This window comes from Plecotus auritus (assembly GCF_963455305.1).
Source record: "Plecotus auritus genome assembly, chromosome: 5".
Lineage (NCBI taxonomy): Eukaryota > Metazoa > Chordata > Mammalia > Chiroptera > Vespertilionidae > Plecotus > Plecotus auritus.
In genome coordinates, this window is record NC_137776.1 from 42,848,554 (window position 1) to 42,868,347 (window position 19,794).

The following is a 19,794-nucleotide window of genomic DNA, read 5'->3' on the forward strand; positions in this document are numbered from 1 at the left end:
GATAATTTTGCTTTTAAATTTCTTGTATTTTCCTATGCCAAATTATTTTATTTTTTTAAAGTTAGAAGTTTCATACTTATATAGACTATCTAAAGTATATATGTATATGTGTATATATATTTATTTATATACATACACACACTATGCACAACTATCTCTATAAATCTATATATACATACAAACACAAAAATAAAACCATATAGTTTTTAAACTCTTGGATTAAACCTAGTACTTTTATGAGAAATCACATAACAATGACCCTTGACATAAGCTCCTCTCTGCTCCCATCCTATATAATAAAGATATAATATACAAATGGTCGTTACGCCGTGAAGCATAATGACCATATCACGGATCAGCAGGAGGATGGGGCAGGGAGCTACAAGCGGGTGGTGGAGAGCTACAGGAGGGGGCAGGGCAGCAAGCTATTGTGGGGGGGGGGCGGGGGGGGAGCTACAGGAGGGTGGGGCAGTGGGTGGAGAGCTACTGGAGGACAGCAGCTAGCTACTGGCAAGCTACTGGCTAATGGATTCGTGTGCAGGGCTACTAGTACTTTAATAAATCCCTATCTCATTAGATACTGTGGAAAGTTATCTCCCTCACTAAATAGTCAGAACCTCCAGTAGGAATTTAACAAAAAGCAAAATGTTGTTAAATATTGGAACTTAATATTAGTACCCTAATATTTATTAAACAAACGTATAAGGTTCTTAAGCACAGTCTGTGGGGTCAAATAAAAGGAAAAATACTTCTAAAATATCTATAAGCAGATCAGTTTAAAAATTAAAATCCCATGGCCTTAATGGTTAATTGCATTTATTACATAATATATCTGATTAGATTCTCTAGAAAAAACTTTTGCTCTTTGTTAAAGATGAAAAATACACTAAGTTCTATATGGATGATAATGTATAAAATGAGGTAGTATCCATTCATTCACTCAATAAGGTAGTACTGAACATATGCTATGTGCAAGGAACTATCCTAGGTACTGAAGAGGGAAGAGCTGTGGTTAAAAAGATCAATAGAGTAAAAGAATTTCTGTAATTATAAATCACTGTCAAGAATGTAAAGGATTATTATGTGATTACTAGGGGCCCAGTGCATGAATTCATGCACCTTAAAAGGAACTGTGGGCCGAGAGGCTGCCATAGGCACAGGGGCGGGTCTCAGCCCATCCTCCACACTCCACCTGGCCCCTCCTGCCATGGCCCCCAAGTTTCCTGTCTGCCAGCAGCCCTGCTCCCACCGTTCCCCATGTGCTGATGGTGCCGGCCCCACTCAAACCCACTGATGGCACAGAGCGATTGGAGCTGGCACCAGCAGTGGCTGCTTCCCCGATTGCCCCTCAGGAGCAGCGGGAGGTGGAGAAGCCCTCAGGGGCGATCAGGCCAGCAGACGCTTGCACCCGCTGATGGCACTGAGTGATCGGGACAGGCTCCAGGCACTGGCAGTGGGTGCAAGGCGGCTCTGGTGGCATCTCTGGCACCAGCCGCAGGTGCAAGCAGGGCTGGCGCCACCAGCAGGTGCGCGTGCTGGGTGGGACCGCAGCACATGGGAGCAAAGAATTTTCAGTACCTACCAGAGGCTCACCCCAATGACAATGACTGGTGCCCTGCCTTGGTCTGGCACTCCCACTCACCTGCTCCACGATTCTGCCATGGCCAATACCCGCCATGTCCCGCAGACGCCCCCTGGTGGTCAGCACACATCATAGTGACCGGTTGTCCAGTTGTCCGGTTGTCCGGTTGTTCTGCCGTTCAGTCTATTTGCATATTAGCCTTTTATTATATAAGACTGTAGACAATGACTGTGTAGGGCAGGGGTCCTCAAACTTTTTAAACAGGGGGCCAGTTCACTGTCCCTCAGATCATTGGAGGGCTGGACTATAGTTTAAAAAAAAAACTATGAACAAATTCCTATGCGCACTGCGGGCCCAGGACGAGTCGGCTGCTAAGCAGGACAGGCAGCGGCACCCAGCGGGCCGGATAAATGTCCTCGGCGGGCCGCATGTGGCCTGTGGGCCGTAGTTTGAGGACGCCTGGTGTAGGGTTTTAAGATTAGTTTGTGTTCAAAGATTTACCAGCTAATGATAAAATCATTTTTAATTTTAATTTTATGGTGAATTAATTAAAATGTTTTTAGTAGAAAATATTGCAGTATCTCTTCAAAGGGATCTCAAAAGTAAAATAGCTTTTCACTAATCATGTGTAAATAGAATACAGATCTATCTAGAGATCAAAGTAATCTTTTTAATCCCAATTAGTTGTTTGCTTTTTTTGTTTTTGCCCTAATGCTAACTGAAAATAGACTATTTTCTATATTTCTCTATTCTAGAAAGTAATTTATTCTTTTGGCATTCCTATTTTAATATTCTAATACAGTGGTAATCAAACTGCGGCTCGCGAGCCACATGTGGCTCTTTGGCCCCTTGAGTTTTTAGCAAAGGCCAGCTTAGGAGTACCCTAATTAAGTTAATAACAATGTACCTACCTATATAGTTTAAGTTTAAAAAATTTGGCTCTCAAAAGAAATTTCAATCATTGTACTGTTGATATTTGGATCTGTTGACTAATGAGTTTGCCGACCACTGTTCTAATAGATTAAAAATAAAAAATGATCATGTACAGTACAACATTTCTGTGGTATATAAATCTAGCATTCTATCAGTTTCAAAACTTTATATGTTTGGGGTTTTTCTCTTACTAGATCCACCCAGCCCACCTTCTTGCCCAGAGGTAAAAGATAAAACAAAGTCAAGCATCTCACTAGCATGGAAACCTCCAGCCAAAGATGGTGGCAGTCCAATCAAAGGATACATTGTAGAAATGCAAGAAGAGGGAACCACTGACTGGAAAAGAGTAAATGAGCCGGATAAACTTCTAACTACCTGTGAATGTGTGGTGCCAAATTTGAAAGAACTCAGAAAGTACAGGTTCAGAGTGAAAGCTGTAAATGAAGCTGGTGAATCTGAACCAAGTGATACAACTGGAGAGATCCCTGCAACTGATATTCAAGGTACTGGTCCATCTATGCATTCACTTTTGGATATTATTATCAAATGGGTTCATTTACTGAAGATATGTCAGTTACTTTATTGAATAAGGTGAGCTAAATCCTGTTCTATTATTCGTGGTGTTACAGAGGCACCAGAAGTTTACATTGACATTGGAGCACAGGACAGTCTGACTTGTCAAGCTGGCTCACAGATTAGGATTCCTGCTGTCATCAAAGGGCGCCCAACACCAAAATCCTCTTGGGAATTTGATGGAAAGGCAAAGAAGGCGATGAAGGTGAGAAAAATTATAATTCTCTGTGTCTCCCATTGAATCACTCTAAGGAATATTTATACTACAACTGACCATCTTCTTTTCTAATAGGATGGAGTTCATGATATACCCGAAGATGCACAGGTAAGATAAAATGGAAAAGATTCAGAATCTAGTTGACTTCAATGCTTCTAGTATTTCATTCAATGTATAACTACTGTTTGTTTGGGGTTTTTTGTACAGTTGGAGACTGCTGAAAACTCATCAGTAATTATTATTCCGGAGTGTAAACGATCTCATTCAGGCAAATACAGCATCACAGCCAAGAATAAAGCAGGACAAAAGACTGCAAGTTGCAGAGTTAAAGTCATGGGTAAGAAAGACTTTAAAAGTTACCATGGAATAAGAACAAATTATTTTTTTAAGAAGCAACATTGCTTATATTGTGATATGCATTCAACAGATGTACCAGGGCCACCCAAAGATCTGAAAGTCAGTGACATCACAAGGGGTAGTTGCCGACTTACATGGAAGATGCCAGATGATGATGGAGGAGACAGGATCAAAGGCTATGTTATTGAGAAGAAGACTATTGATGGAAAAGCGTGGACTAAAGTCAATCCAAACTGTGGAAGCACCACATTTTTAGTTCCTGATCTCATCTCTGAACAGCAATATTTCTTCCGCGTTCGTGCAGAAAACCGTTTTGGCATTGGCCCACCTGTGGAAACCATTCAGAGGACCACTGCCAGGGATCCAATATGTAAGTTTTAAAATCTATGATTAAAATACTTTCTCCAAATTGAAAAATATACAGCTATAAATAATGCTTAATACTTTCTTTAACTATTTTTAAAGATCCTCCTGATCCTCCTATTAAACTCAAGATTGGCCTCATAACAAAGAACACGGTACACCTGTCGTGGAAACCCCCAAAGAATGATGGAGGCTCCCCTGTCACCCACTATATTGTTGAGTGCCTTGCATGGGACCCTACTGGGAAAAAGAAAGAAGCATGGAAACAGTGCAATCGGCGTGATGTGGAAGAATTGGAATTTACCGTGGAAGACCTCGTAGAGGGTGGGGAATATGAATTCAGAGTCAAAGCTGTCAATGAGGCAGGAGTCAGCAAACCTTCAGCCACTGTGGGTCCTGTGATTGTCAAAGACCAGACATGTAAGCACCAACATAGTAATAGAGAACATCCTTTCGTGAATGTCTTTCTAGACATTTAATAATAGTCCAAAATATAAAGAGATTATGTCTATATATTGGGAAGCCACCATGGGTTGAGTGTGGACATGGGCACATTACTCAATCACTCATTCCCTCAACTTCTACAGAATTATCATATTCCCTTACATATTAACTTTTCCTTCTTTAAATAATATGATGCTTGGAATTTCCTTAAGATAATTTTTCTCCATGCATGCTGTTTTACCTATCAGAAGTCAAAGCACTTCTTCCACATGCTCCTCAAAAGGGGCAGAAAATGGCCATTTATTTGCTCAGCAACTACCAAGCCGCATTTATCTTTTCCTCTATTTGAGAAAAAGGCATATCCATTTTAATAGATAAAATATATACACAAATATGGTAATAATTCTTCCTCTGATTATTGTTATTATCACTACTGCTGTATATTTGTTCAATTCTTCTAAATTTAGGAGGGCTATATCACAACAGTCTTTGCACATCCTTATACTAAATTTATGGAAAATAAACATTTGCTTTGCCTCTACTATCAGTTATATTTTTTCAAAGGGGAAGAAATTCATCTCAGAATTAACACAATAGGTCCCCTCATAACTGCATAAATACTAAAGGGAATATCATGTAAGAACTCCCATGCCTACGCAACTACAATTTCCACTTCTCTCTGCCCCTCTTCAATATCTATATGCATAATGATGCCAGGTAAGTGATAGGCAATAGCCGTACAGAGCCACATGAAGATAAAGGATGATGACCACATGTACCTGTTCCCCAAGCTGGTATAAATTAATTGGAGACAGATCTATTCTTTATATTGGGCTGGACTACAAAGCCTGTCTATAAATAGCTTTATAGTCACTGTGAATTCTATTTTCTATCCTTTAGTGCTTTTTGTTCCTAATGACAATAATTTGTTTGTAATAATCTAGGCCCACCATCAATTGATCTAAAAGAATTCATGGAGGTTGAAGAAGGAACTGATGTTAGCATCGTGGCCAAGATTAAAGGTGTACCATTCCCAACACTAACCTGGTTTAAAGCGCCTCCAAAGAAGCCTGATAATAAAGAACCTGTTATCTATGACACCCATATCAATAAACTCGTGGTGGATGATACTTGCACCTTAGTTATTCCACAGTCTCGCAGGAGTGACACTGCCTTATATACCATTACAGCTGTGAATAACCTGGGAACAGCATCAAAGGAGATGAGATTGAATGTCCTTGGTAAGGATTGCATGGTTTTGTAGAAACTACGTGTGTTTTTTTCTGTTCATAAACGTAATGTTTGGCTTCAAAATTATTCTACTAATAAAGTTTTTCTTTTTAAACCATTTTAGGTCGCCCTGGCCCTCCAGTGGGACCAATAAAGTTTGAATCTATTTCAGCAGACCAAATGACATTATCTTGGCTCCCACCTAAAGATGACGGTGGGTCTAAGATCACAAACTATGTAATTGAGAAAAGAGAACCTAATAGGAAGACATGGGTGCGTGTCTCCAGTGAACCCAAAGAGTGCATGTTCACGGTTCCCAAATTACTAGAAGGACATGATTATGTATTCCGGATCATGGCCCAGAATAAATATGGCATTGGGGAGCCTCTTGACAGTGAACCTGAAACAGCAAGAAACCTCTTCTGTAAGTAGCACAGGTTTCACATTCAAAGTCATTCTTATGTGTGTGTTTCCTAAGTTCTGATAAATCAATGTGATTATTTTGTTCACAGCTGTCCCTGGAGCACCAGATAAGCCAACAGTTAGCAGTGTGACTCGTAACTCCATGACTGTCAACTGGGAGGAGCCAGAATATGATGGAGGCTCTCCTGTGACTGGATACTGGCTAGAAATGAAAGACACCACTTCAAAGAGATGGAAGAGAGTTAACCGAGATCCTATCAAAGCCATGACTTTGGGTGTTTCTTATAAAGTGACTGGCCTTATTGAAGGTTCTGATTATCAATTCCGGGTGTATGCGATCAATGCTGCTGGTGTGGGTCCAGCAAGTCCACCATCAGACCCAGTGACTGCTAGAGATCCAATTGGTAAGCCTTGACACCATTTGTTTTGTTTTTTTCTTTTTCCAAAGTGCGATGGTATAGTCAAGAATACTAATGTATACTGACTCTTTCCAGCCCCTCCTGGTCCTCCATTTCCCCAAGTCACAGACTGGACTAAATCATCTGCAGATTTAGAGTGGTCTCCCCCACTAAAAGATGGTGGATCCAAAGTAACTGGATACATCGTTGAATTTAAGGAAGAAGGAAAAGAAGAATGGGAAAAGGTAACGAACACTTGGTATTACAGAAATGTACCCTAAACTGAAAATGTAGTGGTTATTCTGTATCTTTTGAATTAAGAAATCCTATTATAATCCAAATATCTGTTATATCAAAAATCTAATGAAAGTTAAGTCATGTTATTGTTAACTTATCTTTGGTTATAAACCCTGAGAAAGTGAAATAAATGCACAGTACAGGTGTTTTTTTTTCAATCATTTGACAATAATTTTAAAACATGATTTCTGATAAGATATGCCATTCAGTGCTTACCTGTAATATCTGATCCCTAAAACCTAAACTGGCAACAGTTTTTCCAAAGGCAGTTAAATATGTCCTTGGTTATGCTTTAGAAAACTATTAAAACAAGTAGCTACCAAGAACTATTATGATTATAAAATGCTTGCGATTTTTCCCTAGGCTAAAGATAAAGAAGTGAGAGGAACAAAACTTGTCGTGACAGGATTAAAAGAAGGAGCATTCTACAGATTTAGAGTTAGAGCAGTCAACATTGCCGGCATTGGAGAGCCTGGAGAAGTCACAGATGCTATTGAAATGAAGGACCGAATTGGTAATTAATACTTCTATTATTTTTATATGTATTTCTGTTTTGGATTGGAAATGAAAATCACATTTGTAAAATCACGTTTGTTTTTCCAGTCTCACCTGATCTTCAGCTAGATGCCAGCGTCAGAGACAGAATTGTGGTCCATGCTGGAGGTGTGATCCGGATCATCGCCTATGTGTCTGGAAAACCTCCTCCAACCATCACCTGGAGCATGAATGAAAGAGCATTACCTCAAGAAGCCACCATTGAGAGCACAGCCATTAGCTCATCCATGGTCATTAAGAATTGCCAGAGGAGCCACCAAGGTGTCTATTCTCTTCTTGCCAAAAACGCAGGGGGAGAAAGGAAGAAGACAATTATCGTTGATGTATTAGGTAAATACTTTCAATCTGTCCATGAAACTTAAAGATCACATTTATTTTATCAACAACAAAGCTATGTTGCCCTAGCTAGTTTGGCTCAGTGGATAGAGTGTCGGCCTGCACACTTAAGGGTCCCAGGTTCGATTCTGGTCAAGGGCACATGCCCAGATTGCTGGCTCAGTCCCCAGTAGGGGGCATGCAGGAGGCAGCCAATCAATGATTCTCTCTCATCATTGATGTTTCTATCTCTCTCTCCCTCTTCCTTTCTGAAATAAATAAATATATATATATATTTTAAATGCTATGTTAAAATAAAATTATGTTACAAGTATTTTGGAAAACAAGAAAAATCATCCAGCATCTCATTAATCACTACAGTATTAGCATTTTTTAATTTCTTTTTGTTTCTTTATTCTATACATATTTTATATGGTTGTACTCCTATTGTAAAATTTTATGCGTTGACTTTTTATATAACATGCTACCATAAGCATTTACTATGCTATTATATAGTTTTCATAAAAGCAGCTTTCCTGCAAATGTACATGAATGTTTCACAGTTTGCAAAGGTTGACCATTTTCACATCATGGGACTGTTTCTTTATTTTCTAATTATCATAATACTGCAAAAATCCCTTTGAAGGGTTTCTGTATTCTAATTGAAGAGAAGCATCATATTTAGTTATCAGTATTGAATTTCTAGACATTAAAATAGAGTTGAACTCCCCAATGCTTTGTCATGCCTCTTGCTGGCTGCTTTATTCCAGTGATTCGTTCAGAAAGGAAAGCCCTCCCACTCAGATCTCTCAGCATGTCTCCAGGAACAATCACACTCCAAACAGCCACTTTTTATGTGAAAATAACTAGTTCTCTATTGAACATAATTAATGTTATGAAAACATTATGGTTTCATTAATGAAAATTGTTTAAGGAAAGATATCTTATTGGGCAATAATCCTACAAGATTTTAGATTAGTTTCAAGCTACTAAACACTCTTTTATCTAGTGGCTATTGTTTTAATTTGACCAACTGGTACACTGCCAGGTTAAATTTCAACCCTCTCAAAGGTCATTCTGAGATTTGGGACCTCTTGTGCTCCTCATTGATTCACTGGTGACCCAGAAAAAAACTCTCTCCCCTTTGAAAATTGGACACAAAAAAAGTAGCTATGCTGTCACTCCTTTCTCATCCCATCTCCCTCTGGGCGTCGTCCCAACATCCCCTTCCTACAGTTACTGTTCCTTCAGCTTCTGCTGAAACTGGGGCAAGCCGTAACTGTTGCAAACCTATTTCATCTAAAAATATGGTTGAAAATAGATACCAGGAGAGGAAAACAACTCAATAAATAAACACACAATCTTATTTTCTTCATAACAACATTTGTGTCCCCTTTTTAAAAACAGAGGGTAACAAATATTGAGCCCTATGATTCACTGAAAACAAACAACTAGAAAGCTTTTCCTCTTATTTCCAGATGTGCCAGGTCCTGTTGGAACCCCTTTCCTGCCTGACAACCTGACCAATGACTCCTGCAAACTGACATGGTTTTCTCCAGAAGATGATGGAGGCTCTCCAATCACCAACTATGTCATTCAGAAACGGGAAGCTGACCGCAGAGCGTGGACCCCAGTGACATACACAGTCACCCGACAAAATGCTACTGTCCAGGGTCTCATTCAAGGAAAAGCCTACTTTTTCCGAATTGCAGCTGAAAATATCATTGGCATAGGCCCTTTTATTGAAACACCACATGAAATTGTCATCAGAGATCCAATAAGTATGTACAATTTCAAACAATTTCATTCTTAATTACTTCTTCAATCAATTACTAATAAAAAAAAACTATGGTGACAAAATATGTGTATAAATGCCAAACATTTTATTCATTTGGCAAGCATTCATTAAGTAAACACTCAATATCAGATACTGGTATTATTTGAATGTGGTTGTGAAAAAGATTATGGGAATATATCTGATTCTTCAAATCCTTCCATGTTTACTACACTGGTTGTTTTTAAGTTGCCACTTAATGGCATAAATATGAAGTGTTTTCCTAATTCTAAAACTACCAAGTCTGAGAACTTCTATTTCCTCATCTGGGAGAGGAAATTAGATTGTATTAGGTCCTTTTTAGCGCTAATGATTCTATGATATCTCTTTTGTTACTTATCAAAGCAAATAGTTTAAGGTTTAAATGCAATCCTCAAAAGTATTCTTTACTTCATTCTTAACATGACAGTTTTTTCATTGTAATTCCATTCTTACACTTACAGCTGTACCAGAGCGTCCTGAAGACCTGGAAGTTAAAGAAGTCACTAAAAATTCTGTTTCTTTGACTTGGAATCCTCCAAAGTATGATGGTGGATCCGAAATTATTAACTATGTCCTAGAAAGCCGTCTCATTGGAACTGAGAAATTCCACAAAGTTACACAGGACAACTTACTTAGCAGAAAATACACTGTTAAAGGCTTAAAAGAAGGTGATACGTATGAGTACCGTGTCAGTGCCGTCAATATTGTTGGACAAGGCAAGCCATCATTTTGCACCAAGCCAATCACTTGCAAGGATGAGCTAGGTATGTGTCCAATGCAACTTATACTTTGAAAACTTATACTTTTATAAATTTATCATAAAACATCAGTAATACTGACTTGCCTTTGTAATTATATATTTTAGCTCCTCCAACACTTGAACTTGACTTCAGAGATAAGATCACGGTTCGAGTTGGTGAAGCTTTTGCCCTCACTGGCCATTACTCAGGCAAGCCAAAGCCTAAGGTTACTTGGTTCAAAGATGAAGCTGATGTGGTAGAAGATGATCGCACGCATATAAAGACCACTCCAACAACACTTGCTCTAGAGAAGATCAAGGCCAAACGTTTAGACACTGGCAAATACTGTGTGGTTGTGGAGAATAGTACAGGCTCTAGGAAAGGTTTCTGTCAAGTTAACGTGGTTGGTAAGTATTATTTAGCAAGATGAATAGATATTCTATTCTTTCTAAAGCAGAAATGGAAATAACATTTTGTGCTGTGATTTTTTTCTGCAGACCGTCCTGGACCACCAGTAGGACCAGTTATTTTTGATGAGGTGACCAAAGAGCACATGGTTATCTCTTGGAAGCCACCATTAGATGATGGAGGCAGTGAAATTACCAATTATATTATTGAGAAGAATGAGGTGGGCAAAGATATTTGGATGCCTGTAACAGCTGCAAGTGCTAAACCAACATGCAAAGTTTCTAAACTGCTTGAAGGAAAAGATTATATTTTCCGGATACGCGCTGAAAACCTGTATGGAATAAGTGATCCTCTGGTGTCTGATTCAATGAAAGCCAAAGATCGTTTCAGTATGCACTACATTTCATTTTAGTGATTCAATGTTTGATATTGTTAATAGAAAAAATTAAATTTCTAACACATTTTGCTAATGTTTATGATAGGGGTTCCTGATGCACCTGACCAGCCAATTGTTACGGAAGTTACCAAAGACTCTGCATTAGTAACCTGGAACAAGCCAAATGATGGAGGAAAGCCCATAACAAACTACATCCTGGAAAAGAGGGAAACTATGTCTAAACGATGGGCTAGAGTTACCAAAGAGCCGATCCATCCATACACTAAATTCAGGGTTCCTGATCTTCTAGAAGGGTGTCAGTATGAATTCCGGGTTGCTGCAGAAAATGAAATTGGTATTGGAGACCCAAGCCCACCATCCAAACCAGTCTTTGCTAAAGATCCAATTGGTATAGTATTAAAGCATCCATTCAGTTTTCATATTATCCAACTTTGTTTTCAGATATATTCTAATTCTTTTTTTATTTTTTTCCTTCTATTATATAGCTAAACCAAGTCCACCTGTTAATCCTGAAGCAATAGATACAACATGTAATTCAGTTGACCTAACTTGGCAGCCACCACGTCGCGATGGTGGGAGCAAGATTCTGGGTTATATCGTTGAGTACCAGAAAGTTGGAGATGAAGAGTGGAGAAGAGCCAATCACACTCCTGAGTCATGTCCTGAAACTACATATAAAGTCACTGGTCTTCGGGATGGTCAATCCTACAAGTTCAGAGTACTAGCAGTCAATGAAGCTGGTGAATCAGATCCAGCTCATGTTCCTGAGCCTGTACTAGTAAAAGACAGACTTGGTGAGTAAAATGTTCTAAGCTTTCTTTGCAAGAAAGATAGGTGTGTCAATGTATACACTTATTTGTAAAATTCATTAACAAATCAAACCTGAAAGTACTATTTTCTTTATTCAAGAACCTCCTGAGTTGATCCTTGATGCCAACATGGCGAGAGAACAACATATAAAGGTTGGTGATACTCTAAGACTTAGTGCCATCATCAAAGGAGTGCCATTCCCAAAAGTAACTTGGAAAAAAGAAGACAGAGAGGCTCCAACTAAAGCAAGAATTGATGTTACTCCAGTTGGTAGCAAGCTTGAAATTCGTAACGCTGCCCATGAAGATGGTGGAATTTATTCCTTAACAGTGGAGAATCCAGCTGGTTCAAAAACTGTCTCCGTAAAAGTACTTGTATTAGGTAAGAATTTTAATGCTTAGGTTGTTTTTGATGTAAAAACAAATTAAAAGTAAATTGTGATATATTTTGAGCTCTTATCTGTATTAAGTCACATATAACTTCATTGCTTAACACTTTTCAGATAAGCCTGGGCCACCTCGAGATCTGGAAGTCAGTGAAATTAGGAAAGATTCTTGCTACCTTACTTGGAAGGAACCACTGGATGATGGTGGTTCTGTTGTTACAAATTATGTAGTTGAGAGGAGAGATGTTGCCAGTGCCCAGTGGTCACCTCTCTCAACTACATCAAAGAAAAAGAGTCACTGGGCTAAACATCTTAATGAAGGCAATCAGTATCTCTTCCGAGTAGCTGCAGAGAACCAGTATGGACGTGGTCCTTTTGTTGAAACACCTAAACCCATCAAGGCTGTGGATCCTCTACGTAAGTTGCTTTCTCTAAATACAAAATATTATTTGACTGTCTTTGAGAATATTCTTTATTCATCATAACTTCTTCTTTTGAAAAGATCCCCCTGGGCCACCCAAGGACCTACACCATGTAGATGTTGACAAGACTGAAGTCTCCCTTGTTTGGAATAAGCCAGATCGTGATGGTGGTTCTCCAATCACTGGATATTTGGTGGAATATCAAGAAGAAGGAACCAAAGACTGGATTAAGTTCAAGACTGTGACAGATTTAGAGTGTGTTGTTACTGGACTACAACAAGGAAATACCTACAAATTCCGTGTAAAAGCTGAAAATATTGTGGGCCTTAGTCTCCCTGACACAACTATTCCAATAGAATGTCAAGAAAAATTAGGTAATTTTTGGGTTGGCATTATTATTTTGTTTCTTTTTAAAATTATGCATATTTCTTTTAAAAATCTAATTTCTTTGTGTTTACTTTATAGTACCTCCATCTGTGGAGCTGGATGTGAAATTAATTGAAGGCCTTGTGGTAAAAGCTGGAACTACAGTTAGATTCCCAGCCATTATAAGAGGTGTACCCTTTCCTACTGCAAAGTGGACAAGTGATGGGAGTGAGATTAAAACCGATGAACATTACACAGTTGAAACTGACAATTTCTCATCTGTACTTACCATTAAGAACTGCTTAAGGAGAGACACTGGGGAATATCAAATCACAGTTTCCAATGCAGCTGGCACCAAAACAGTAGCTGTACATCTTACTGTCCTTGATGTTCCTGGTCCACCAACAGGTCCTATTGATATTCTGGATATTAGCCCTGAGCATATGACTATCTCTTGGAAGCCACCTAAGGATGATGGAGGAAGCCCTGTGATAAATTATATCGTTGAGAAAAAAGATACAAGAAAAGATACATGGGGTGTTGTCTCTTCAGGAAGCAGTAAGACAAAGCTGAAAGTCCCACATCTGCAAAAGGGCTCTGAATATGTTTTCCGAGTTAGTGCAGAGAATAAGATGGGTGTTGGTCCTCCCCTTGATTCCACACCTACTGTTGCTAAACATAAATTTAATCCTCCATCACCTCCAGGTAAACCAGTGGTTACTGACATTACTGAAAATGCTGCAACATTGTCCTGGACTCTGCCAAAATCTGATGGTGGCAGCCCAATAACTGGTTACTATGTAGAACGTCGAGAAATAACTGGCAAATGGGTGAGGGTCAACAAAACACCTATAGCGGACTTGAAGTTTAGAGTGACAGGACTCTATGAGGGAAATACCTATGAGTTTAGAGTTTTTGCTGAAAATCTCGCAGGACTAAGCAATCCATCCCCAAGTTCTGATCCAATAAAAGCTTGCCGACCCATCAAACCACCTGGACCACCTATTAATCCTAAACTGAAAGACAAGACCAAAGAAACAGCTGACTTGGTGTGGACAAAGCCTCTCAGTGATGGTGGTAGCCCCATTCTAGGGTATGTAGTGGAATGTCAGAAGGCTGGTACGACCCAGTGGAACAGGATTAATAAAGATGAACTCATTAGGCAATGTGCCTTTACAGTACCTGGACTAATTGAAGGAACAGAGTACAGATTCCGTATAAAGGCAGCTAATATTGTCGGAGAGGGAGAGCCAAGAGAACTAGCAGAATCTGTGATTGCAAAAGACATCCTTCATCCTCCAGAAGTAGAACTTGATGTTACTTGTCGTGATGTTATTACCGTTAGAGTGGGCCAAACTATCCATATTCTTGCTCGAGTCAAAGGCAGACCTGAACCAGACATAACTTGGTCCAAGGAAGGCAAAGTACTGGTCCGCGAAAAGCGGGTTGACCTAATTCACGATCTACCTCGTGTTGAGTTACAAATTAAAGAAGCTGTTAGAGCTGATCACGGCAAGTATATCATCTCCGCTAAGAACAGCAGTGGACATGCCCAAGGTTCCGCTATTGTTAATGTCCTTGACAGACCTGGGCCTTGCCAGAATTTAAGGATTAGCAATGTAAACAAAGAGAACTGTACAATTTCTTGGGAAAACCCACTGGATAATGGTGGCTCAGAGATAACAAATTTCATAGTGGAATCTCGCAAACCAAACCAGAAAAGCTGGTCAATCGTTGCTTCAGATGTCACCAAGCGATTAATCAAGGCGAACCTTTTAGCCAACAATGAATACTACTTCCGAGTTTGTGCAGAGAATAAAGTAGGTGTTGGGCCAACCATTGAGACAAAAACTCCAATTCTGGCTATTAACCCTATTGATAGACCAGGTGAGCCTGAAAACCTTCACATTGCAGATAAAGGAAAGACATTTGTCTATCTAAAGTGGCGGCGGCCTGATTATGATGGTGGCAGCCCAAATCTGTCATATCATGTTGAGAGGAGACTGAAGGGTTCTACTGACTGGGAAAGAGTACATAAAGGAAGCATTAAAGAAACCCACTTCATGGTTGACAAATGTGTTGAAAACCAGATTTATGAGTTCAGAGTACAAACAAAGAATGAAGGTGGAGAAAGTGACTGGGTAAAGACAGAGGAAGTTGTTGTGAAGGAAGATTTACAGAAACCAGTACTTGATCTGAAGTTAAGTGGTGTATTAACTGTTAAAGCAGGGGATACCATTAGACTTGAGGCAGGTGTTAGAGGCAAACCATTTCCAGAAGTTTCATGGACCAAGGACAAAGATGCTACAGACTTAACAAGATCACCAAGGGTCAAGATTGATACCAGTGCTGATTCATCTAAATTTTCTCTTACTAAAGCAAAGCGAAGTGATGGTGGTAAATATGTAATTACAGCAACTAACACAGCTGGCAGTTTTGTGGCCTACGCCACTGTCAATGTCTTAGATAAGCCTGGTCCTGTAAGAAATCTGAAAATTTCTGATGTATCCAGTGATAGGTGTACTATTCGCTGGGATCCACCAGAGGATGATGGTGGCTGTGAAATCCAAAATTATATTCTAGAAAAATGTGAGAGCAAACGCATGGTTTGGTCTACCTATTCTTCTGCTGTCTTAATACCCAGTGCTACAGTAACACGTCTCATAGAAGGAAATGAATATATTTTCAGAGTCCGTGCAGAAAATAAAATAGGCACAGGGCCTCCAACAGAAAGCAAACCAGTCATTGCAAAAACCAAATTTGATAGACCCGGTCGCCCTGATCCCCCAGATGTCACTAAAGTAAGCAAAGAAGAAATGACTGTGGTTTGGAGTCCACCTGAATATGATGGTGGAAAGTCCATCACAGGATACTTTTTGGAGAAAAAGGAAAAACATTCAATACGCTGGGTCCCTGTTAACAAGAGTGCAATCCCTGAGAGACGTTTGAAAGTACAGAATCTCTTCCCAGGACATGAATATCAGTTCCGTGTCAAGGCAGAAAATGAAATTGGAATTGGAGAACCATCTTTGCCATCAAAACCAGTGGTGGCAAAAGACCCCATAGGTATGATATTCTTTCTTTTTCTGATACTATACCAACTCTTAATCTCAAGTACAGAGTGGTTAGAAAAATAAATTAAATCTGTAACTTCAAAACTTTATTTTATCCTACATTTTTCAAAGTAGATCTTTTACCAAATCACCTGAAGTGTACGAACAATGGTAGATCCTAATTTTATTGGGGCGGGGGGGAATAAGGACTCATTAATTGAGATATTGAAAAGCCTATCTTTGAGAATAGACTATATAAAATTATGGATGAAAGTATCCTAGTAGTAGTTAACCATGCATAAATTTATTCTTACATAATTTATTCTCAGAACCACCTGGTCCACCAACCAATCTCAAAGTTGTTGATACGACCAAAAATTCCATAACTCTTGGATGGGGAAAACCAGTGTATGATGGTGGTGCACCAATAATTGGCTATGTTGTGGAAATGAGACCAAAGAAAGAAGATGCATCACCCGATGAAGGATGGAAAAGGTGCAATGCTGCAGCTCAACTCATTCGCATGGAATTCACTGCTACCAGTTTAGACGAAAACCAGGAATACGAGTTCAGGGTGTGTGCCCAAAACCAGGTTGGCATTGGGCGCCCTGCAGAACTAAAGGATGCCATTAAACCTAAAGAAATCTTAGGTGAGGTCCTTTATTATCACTTCATTCATCTTCACTTCTCACATGATTTCCCCACATTCTGTGAAGTTGGCTAATGGCTTTCATGTCATTTGCAGAACCTCCGGAGATTGATTTGGATGCCAGCATGAGGAAACTGGTCACAGTGAGAGCAGGATGCCCGATTCGCCTATTTGCCATAGTGAGAGGGCGACCAGCCCCTAAAGTCACTTGGAGAAAAGTGGGTATTGATAACGTGGTCAGAAAAGGACAAGTTGATCTTGTCGATACGATGGCCTTCCTTGTCATCCCCAATTCTACTCGTGATGACTCAGGAAAATATTCCTTGACACTTGTGAATCCAGCAGGAGAAAAGGCCGTGTTCGTGAACGTCAGAGTATTAGGTGGGTTACTAACAAGCTTCTTCCTCCTCTTCAAAAATGCATCTGTCAGTGAAGAGGCTGAGGAGACATGTACATCTCATGTTGTGGTTCTTTACAGATACTCCTGGACCTGTGTCTGATTTGAAAGTTTCGGACGTCACTAAAACATCATGTCACATTTCCTGGGCCCCTCCTGAGAATGATGGTGGGAGCCAGGTGACACATTATATTGTGGAGAAACGTGATGCAGAGAGAAAGACGTGGTCAACAGTTACCCCTGAAGTTAAGAAACTGAGCTTCCAAGTTACCAATCTTGTCCCTGGAAATGAATATTTTTTCAGAGTAACTGCTGTCAATGAATATGGCCCCGGCGTCCCTACAGATGTCCCCAAACCAGTGCTTGCATCAGATCCCCTAAGTAAGCAATATCCTTTCTTCCTCTTTTTAACTCCAGTCCCCTACGTTAGCAAGGTCAAGATACTGAAACATTTTGATCTACCACTGAAAGAGTTTTAATTCATAGAAACCTATACAGTACAAATAAATATCCAACTCACTCCTTAACTCACCTTGTACTATTTATTTTCAACATACCCTACAGTTTCCATGTACTTTGAAGCAAGTCTCATACTAAACACTTAAGTATATAAACAAATGGATTTGATTAGGTTACCTGGACAGTTTCTAAATCACGTTTTTCTTCTAGGTGAGCCGGATCCACCAAGGAAACTAGAAGTTACTGAAATGACCAAGAACAGCGCTACATTAGCCTGGTTACCGCCCCTGCGGGATGGAGGAGCTAAAATTGATGGCTATATCATAAGTTACAGAGAGGAAGAGCAGCCTGCAGATCGCTGGACAGAATACTCAGTGGTTAAAGATCTCAGCCTTGTCGTCACTGGCCTCAAGGAAGGAAAGAAGTACAAATTTAGAGTAGTGGCCAGAAATTCTGTTGGAGTCAGTTTGCCAAGAGAAGCCGAAGGAGTGTATGAAGCCAAAGAACAGCTGTGTAAGTAGTCATTGTCTCAACTTTATCCTGTGATAAAATTTATTAGAATTTTCTTTTCACATGTAAACATCTCTCCCTGAGGAATATAGTTCCAGAAATACTTTATAGATAGTAGAAAACAGTGGTTTTGAAGCATTTGAGCCCATACATATTGTAAATAAACTATAACTCATGACACAGTACATATATATGTATGTATGTATGTATGTATGTATGTATGTATAACATGGTATACACACACACACATAAAAGAAGTTTCTTGAAGCAACACCTATATTTTTTCTGTATGCTGGGCTCATATTTTCTGTTCAATTCAATCTCATTCTTTTAAGAAAAACATTAGCCGTCATGCCAACATTAAATTGAACCCACTCATGAGTTGAAACCCACAATTTGAAACACAACTGGTATAAGTCCCCACCAGAGGAAACTAATCTCCCCACAAAATTAATATATTTTATTTTCCTTTTAGTGCCACCAAAGATCCTTATGCCAGAGCAAATTACTATTAAAGCGGGGAAGAAAATTCGAATTGAAGCCCATGTGTATGGAAAGCCTCATCCAACCTGTAAATGGAAAAAAGGAGAAGATGAAGTCGTCACATCCAGCCACCTGGCCGTGCATAAAACAGATACTTCTTCAATTCTGATAATAAAAGATGTTACTAGGAAAGACAGTGGTTATTATAGCCTCACTGCAGAGAACAGCTCTGGGACAGACACTCAGAAAATCAAAGTTATCGTCATGGGTAAGTTAAGCGTTAGCCAAACGGACATCTAAATATGAAGATCAAAAATACTTTTCCTATCAAATTCCTGTTCTTATGTTTCTTTCCTCTTGGTTCATGCAGATGCTCCTGGGCCCCCTCAGCCTCCGTTTGACATTACTGACATAGACGCTGATGCTTGCTCCCTGTCATGGCACATCCCACTGGAGGATGGAGGCAGTAACATCACCAATTACATAGTGGAGAAGTGTGATGTAAGCCGAGGTGATTGGGTGACAGCACTAGCGTCAGTAACAAAAACTTCCTGCAGAATTGGAAAACTGATTCCAGGCCAGGAGTATGTCTTCCGGGTCCGTGCTGAAAATCGATTTGGCATTTCAGAGCCTCTCACGTCTCCAAAGATGTTGGCTAAGTTCCCATTTGGTATGTTTCTTTCAGGAAGAAAAAAATTATCTTTTATTTCTAGTCTGCTACTTAAGGGAGAAATTGACATGTCCCTTGTTTTCATCTCCAGGTGTTCCTAGTGAACCGAAGAACGCACGAGTCACAAAAGTCAACAAAGACTGCATATTTGTGGCCTGGGACAGGCCAGACAGTGACGGAGGGAGCCCCATCACCGGTTACCTGATTGAACGCAAAGAAAGAAACAGTTTGCTGTGGGTGAAAGCTAATGATACTCCTGTCCGGTCAACTGAATACCCCTGTGTTGGCCTTATAGAAGGTCTTGAGTATTCATTCAGAATCTATGCCCTGAACAAAGCTGGATCCAGCCCACCCAGCAAACCAACAGAATATGTAACTGCAAGAATGCCAGTTGGTAAGTATTTTTTTTTTCTAAGTATTACAGGGACACATTTAAATCTTGGAATCTTTGAACACTACTATTTCCATTCAGGAATGTGTTCTGGGGGATAATGTGAAATAATGGAACTTTAAAACTTTTGCCATTAAGAAAAATGCTGAGA

General features: G+C 39.6%; 1 protein-coding gene across 1 annotated transcript in view; it reads left to right on the forward strand.

Annotated features, from left to right (window-relative positions):
* TTN (titin) overlaps window positions 1-19,794 on the forward strand; it is a 282,010-nt gene that overhangs the window by 202,437 nt on the left and 59,779 nt on the right. The window contains exons 221-249 of the mRNA XM_080669120.1: window positions 2,710-3,018; window positions 3,145-3,293; window positions 3,381-3,413; window positions 3,513-3,642; window positions 3,733-4,032; window positions 4,128-4,445; window positions 5,414-5,710; window positions 5,824-6,123; window positions 6,212-6,526; window positions 6,617-6,765; window positions 7,181-7,331; window positions 7,421-7,702; window positions 9,166-9,468; window positions 9,965-10,267; window positions 10,369-10,650; window positions 10,741-11,040; window positions 11,134-11,436; window positions 11,534-11,842; window positions 11,958-12,239; window positions 12,361-12,660; window positions 12,746-13,039; window positions 13,131-16,097; window positions 16,414-16,734; window positions 16,830-17,114; window positions 17,212-17,511; window positions 17,800-18,102; window positions 18,575-18,850; window positions 18,953-19,252; window positions 19,344-19,646. Of these exons, the coding sequence (XP_080525246.1) occupies window positions 2,710-3,018; window positions 3,145-3,293; window positions 3,381-3,413; window positions 3,513-3,642; window positions 3,733-4,032; window positions 4,128-4,445; window positions 5,414-5,710; window positions 5,824-6,123; window positions 6,212-6,526; window positions 6,617-6,765; window positions 7,181-7,331; window positions 7,421-7,702; window positions 9,166-9,468; window positions 9,965-10,267; window positions 10,369-10,650; window positions 10,741-11,040; window positions 11,134-11,436; window positions 11,534-11,842; window positions 11,958-12,239; window positions 12,361-12,660; window positions 12,746-13,039; window positions 13,131-16,097; window positions 16,414-16,734; window positions 16,830-17,114; window positions 17,212-17,511; window positions 17,800-18,102; window positions 18,575-18,850; window positions 18,953-19,252; window positions 19,344-19,646 (10,464 nt within the window). The remainder of the gene's footprint in view (window positions 1-2,709; window positions 3,019-3,144; window positions 3,294-3,380; window positions 3,414-3,512; window positions 3,643-3,732; window positions 4,033-4,127; window positions 4,446-5,413; window positions 5,711-5,823; window positions 6,124-6,211; window positions 6,527-6,616; window positions 6,766-7,180; window positions 7,332-7,420; window positions 7,703-9,165; window positions 9,469-9,964; window positions 10,268-10,368; window positions 10,651-10,740; window positions 11,041-11,133; window positions 11,437-11,533; window positions 11,843-11,957; window positions 12,240-12,360; window positions 12,661-12,745; window positions 13,040-13,130; window positions 16,098-16,413; window positions 16,735-16,829; window positions 17,115-17,211; window positions 17,512-17,799; window positions 18,103-18,574; window positions 18,851-18,952; window positions 19,253-19,343; window positions 19,647-19,794) is intronic.